Raw genomic sequence first — 5,472 nt, forward strand, 5'->3', positions numbered from 1 at the left:
TAGCTTAGTTACCATTAAAAATTATATGTTGTAAAAGATAATTTTAAAAGGTGACCTATGGGATCGTCAAAGGCGGCTAGCAACTTTATTAATATTTTAAAAATAATTATAACCTAAAAATTCAAATATTAGAATCTATAAAAGACCTTTATTTATTATAACGAAGCAAAAAGTATGCAAAAGTATTGATTAGTTGGAAAAACTACATTCACATGATTCTCCGTAGGGTAAAAATGGTGAAAATAGAATCCTTTTTCTATCTGAAGAAGACCCTTTAAAGAAATCATTCAGAAATTGTGATATATACTTGGTGTCATTTTGACAATTCGATCGCGAACCACGACGACACTTGGTCAACAACGGGATGAAAGAGAAAACACGAAGAGAGGATCGCGAATCTCATCTAGCTCCTCCCACTCTTCGCACGGATCATTTGCTCTTGGTACTCCAGGGAAGCATCTTGACGCTTCTCTCACCAGACAAAGAGGTGACACCGTGGAGAAAGTGTTTCCATTTTCAGCCAAGATGAAAGTTGGCGAAATTCTTTAGAATTAATACGATTTTTTTGAATAACGAATTCAAGGTCTATTATGTCGAGCTGGAATTGGACGGATTATGTCACGTGCATATCATGGAGTGATCTACAGGTAAATTGTTTTTTAATAAATAAGTAATTCAAAAAATGTTCTTTAAATAATTTATTTGATAGCTTATTTTATTTTTTTTTAAAAAAAGAGGAAGCTGACCTTGAAGCTTTAAAATACTAGACACTTTTGGCGACCATCTGCTCCACTTTACTAAATGCGCAGAATTTCAAGCTTGTTGAAATTTATAATCGTTTAGCCAAAATTCAAAACAATTAATAAGATTTAACTCATATTGTATTAGTGACAGTGGTTTCTTACCTCTTATTCATGTTTAAACTTTCAGTCCTGACACTTTTTGGAAGGATTTTAAATTAAATTTGCCAAAAATGAGTATCGTAGGATAATTAGGATTTTGTTTTTCGGTACTACGTGTATTAAATTAAAAAAAAAATATGTGTTAATAGCGCGCTTTTGAAGGATACAAAAAGAGAACAAAAAATCGAACCTTTATTAAAATTAAACTCTGAACTTAACTGCAACTATGGATAACGTGTTTTTGAAAATCAATGACTGTTATTTTCAATGATTTATTTTTTCCAGAACAAATATTTTTACTACTATGGACTTCTTAGAATATATCAGGAGTAAAATATAGATCTAATATATAATACACAATAATACATTTTAAAGTAGTAAATGAATGAATAATTTAGCATTATGATGCCTTCGAAGAACAAAAGAATAGCATAATGAAACAAACAATTATTTACTTTAAAGAGTTAAAATCAATCTGTAGACTTATTTTAAATATTTAATTGATAATTAAAAATGATTTCGCAGTGGTTCGATCGTTAATACACGGTCCCCAGCATATCACCGAAGTTAAGCATCACTAGCTGCTGTCAGTGTGCTGGTGGGTGACCACTTGGTCTGCGTAGGGACCGAGGGTGTTCGGTATGGGTCATAGTTAAACTGTTCTACCGTAAGGTGCTCGACTTCGCGTGCAGGTCGTCAGGCTACCGAAGCAGGGGTGCCCCCCCCCTTGCAGAGGATCAAAATTGTGATGGCATGTCTTCAGATCAGCCTCAAGGATGTTTCCCAGACAGTCGACAATAGCCCATTGTGCAGCTCTAGTGCTACATAAATGAACTACAAATACAACAACAATAATTAAAATTAACTTTTGCTTGCTTACTGCTTTATTTTAAATTTTTTAAGCCTTTTGTAAGAGTTATAACCTTATAGCCTTATTGCTGTATGAATTTCAAATTTACGGTTATTACCTGGAAAAACTGGAGGAGATATGACATCCCTGCACAACCCATTCTTAACGGTCATTGTATATTGTAAAATATTACTGTATTATCGTAAACTGCCTTATTATATACTTTAAAAAAGGATTTCTTAAATTTAAACAAAAATGTGTCAAAATTGCTTCGAAATAAATAATAGTCAAATTTAAAAACTCCATGTATTCAAAATTGAAACATCATATATTAAATTTTGAGCAAATGCATTGTCTAAAAAGGTAACCGGAGGTGGAAATGTGTGAGCGAAATATTCATTATCACCTAGCAGTATTCGAACCATGGACCTCCAGATTCGAAGTAGGATGCTCTAACCACAATAGCTGTATATCCCAGTCTTGAGCAAGATAGGAAGGTTTAAGTAGTGGCAGCATCAATGGCATATAATTACATCCATTCTATTCGCTAAAAAGTTTTTAAGATATAGCGGAATAAGTAAAAAAGGAAATTAAAATTACCAATCTCCTGACTAAGCTTCTGGAACCATATTTTACAAATTGTACCTTTGTACCATATAAATCAGAAATTAGTATAAAAAATAATTTTTAATAGTTATTTGTGATTTTTAATACTTTAATTAATAATGGCTGAAAAATTATTTATAGTAAGGTATACAATTGATAATATCATTCTAACGAATGTAATTTTAAATGACAAAATTCAAACACGAACATTGAAATAGCTTATGAGTTGTCAAATTTTAAGAAAGCTGAACATATAAAACTTGAATTTTCGAGAACTATTCGACTAATTTTGATCGAATTTTGTATTTTGTCATACAAAATTACATTTTTTAAAATAATATAAACAATTGTAAACCTTCTTCTTCAAAAAATTTGTTAACCATTGATTAATGAAATATTAAAAAATAGTAAATAATTACTGAAAATTATTATTTGTACACAATTATCATGAATTTTATAATTGTGTGAAAAATTTCTTCAATAGCTTAAAAAAACTTTTGAAACATTGCGAAATAATATAAAAGTAAAATTAACATTAAGGAATCCAAACTTTCAACCTCTCTCCTGACAAACTACTACATCCATATTTTTCAGATTGCGGCTACAAACTCAAATCTTGAAAGTCAGGAATCCGAATCCGTACAAGGAAAATGTATGTTTATTCAGAGAAAGTACGTTTTTATGTCTGATTTCATAATTTAAAACAGTATCAGCACTAATTAATTAGCATATTTGAGGTCAGTCTCTCGAATCATTACGATTGAGTACTTTATATAAAAGTCCGATTATCCGAAATCAAATGCTTCTAGGGGAGTTCCGTTTTTTATTTTGCACACTGTACTATTAGTAGTATATATGTATCAAAAATATAGTACTTTTTTCAAATATAAACCATTAAATTATGTGTAGTCTCATTTGATTCAACGTGAAAAAACCCGTAAGAAACAAATCTTACCTTTTTTACCACGTTTATATCAACTTGCCTTCGTGTATGTCTGTTCGGCTGGAATTTTGTAATCGATTTTAAACTAACTTCCCGACTAGCTACAGACTTCAAATTTGGCACATAGTTCAGAATTGGATGACAATGCATGAAAATGAAGAGAAAAAAGACATACAAAGTAAAATAAAATTAAAATTAAAGAAAAATTAATATTTTCGCGATTGTCTTTTGTTGTCGATTTGATTATTTCAAATTAGTGTCATATGTCAGTTGAAAGGTTTTGTGTACAGTGAGTGAAAAATTGAGATTTTGGAAGTAAGTACAAAAATAATAATAATAATATTTTTAAAAACCACGTTTTTGTAGTGGAGAATAATAATTGGAAAACAAAAATTTGAAAAGCGAAAAACGAGGGGTGCATGAAATACATAATAGTACATATACACATGCATATACACATTTTCTTACTCATACACATGCACATTCAGATGCAATTACAGATGCAATTACAGATGTACATACACATATTCTCATGAGCACACATACTGTTACTGTTATGCAATTCATGCGCCCCACGTTTTTCGAATTTTTTCGTTTCCACGTTTCTTTTCCACGTTTTTCGTCAAATTTTTGTTTTTTACTTATTATTTCCCACTACAAAAACGTGGTTTTTAAAGATAATATTTTTATTTTCATTTTTTTATAACAAATGCGTTAATAAGTATAAATAAAAAAAATGTACTCGTTGCGGTTTGCTTTTTATTATTACTATTTCAAAATATTACTTTTTTGATATTAAACCCTTATAACTTCTAAACTATTACATAAATACAGATTAAAAATAATACATTTTACATATAAAACCTTTTAACTTATGTATAGTCTCATTCGATTCAACATGAAAAAATACGTAAGAAACAAATCTTACTTTTTTTATATAACAATGTAAAATGCGTTAATAAGTGCAAGTAAAAAAATTTACTTGTTACGGTTTACTTTTTACTATTACTATTTCAAAATATTACTTTTTTGATATTAAACCCTTATAACTTCTAAACTATTACATAAATACAGATAAAAAATAATACATTTTGCATATAAAACCTTTTAACTTATGTATAGTCTCATTCGATTCAACGCGAAAAAATACGTAAGAAACAAATCTTACTTTTTTTATATAACAATGTAAAATGCGTTAATAAGTACAAGTAAGAAATGTACCTGTTTATTTTTCATTATTAATATTTCAAAATATTATTTTTTTGACATGAAATCCTTACAACTCCTGCACTATTGCACACATACGCGCACACACGCATTTGACCCCGTGCCTATGCCCCTACCCTATTGGAAAAAATTCCCAGTACAAAAAATTTTATACCGGCTTATGAAACACCGGTTCCGGTATGATACTGGATCCAGTATAATACCAGTCCCAGTACCATACCGGAAAAGGTGTTTCATAAACCGGTATCAAATTGATCCCAGTATGATACTGGAACCAGTATCATACCGGAATCGGTGTTTCATAAACCAGTATCAAATTAATCCCAGTATGATACTGGAACCAGTATCATACCGGAACCGGTGTTTCATAAACCAGTATCATACCGGAATTGGTGTTTCATAAACCAGTATCAAATTGATCCCAGTATGATACTGGAACCAGTATCATACCGGAACCGGTGTTTCATAAACCAGTATCAAATTGATTCCAGTATGATACTGGTTCCAGTATCATACTGGAATATTATGTAATNCAAATTAATCCCAGTATGATACTGGAACCAGTATCATACCGGAATTGGTGTTTCATAAACCAGTATCAAATTGATCCCAGTATGATACTGGAACCAGTATCATACCGGAACCAGTGTTTCATAAACCAGTATCAAATTGATTCCAGTATGATACTGGAACCAGTATCATACTGGAATATTATGTAATGAATAGCCAAAGTATACAAATGCCAAAAATGTAATTAGAAATATTATGTAATGAATAGTCAAAAACTGACTAAAATAAGTCAAAATCTTATTTTTTAATTTTCATATCTTTTGAAATGACAAAATAAATTTTGTTAAATAAGCCTCGGAAATGTTTGACAAATGCAAATTCATATGCACAATAAGGAGACCGTGAGAAGTGTATATATCTATAAATATAAACAA

At 30.2% G+C, this 5,472-nt stretch overlaps 1 protein-coding gene across 2 annotated transcripts in view; it reads left to right on the plus strand.

The window, feature by feature from the left end:
- The first annotated feature begins 452 nt into the window (after positions 1–452).
- Positions 453–5,472, plus strand: part of LOC107436937 (somatostatin receptor type 5-like) — a 67,143-nt gene continuing 62,123 nt past the window's right edge. For both annotated transcript variants that reach the window (XM_071177428.1, XM_071177429.1), the window contains exon 1: positions 453–647. In XM_071177428.1, coding sequence (XP_071033529.1) covers positions 591–647 — 57 coding nt within the window. In that variant the 5' untranslated portion in view covers positions 453–590. The remainder of the gene's footprint in view (positions 648–5,472) is intronic.

The sequence above is a fragment of the Parasteatoda tepidariorum genome, chromosome 2, assembly GCF_043381705.1.
Source record: "Parasteatoda tepidariorum isolate YZ-2023 chromosome 2, CAS_Ptep_4.0, whole genome shotgun sequence".
In the NCBI taxonomy this organism is placed as follows: Eukaryota; Metazoa; Arthropoda; class Arachnida; order Araneae; family Theridiidae; genus Parasteatoda; species Parasteatoda tepidariorum.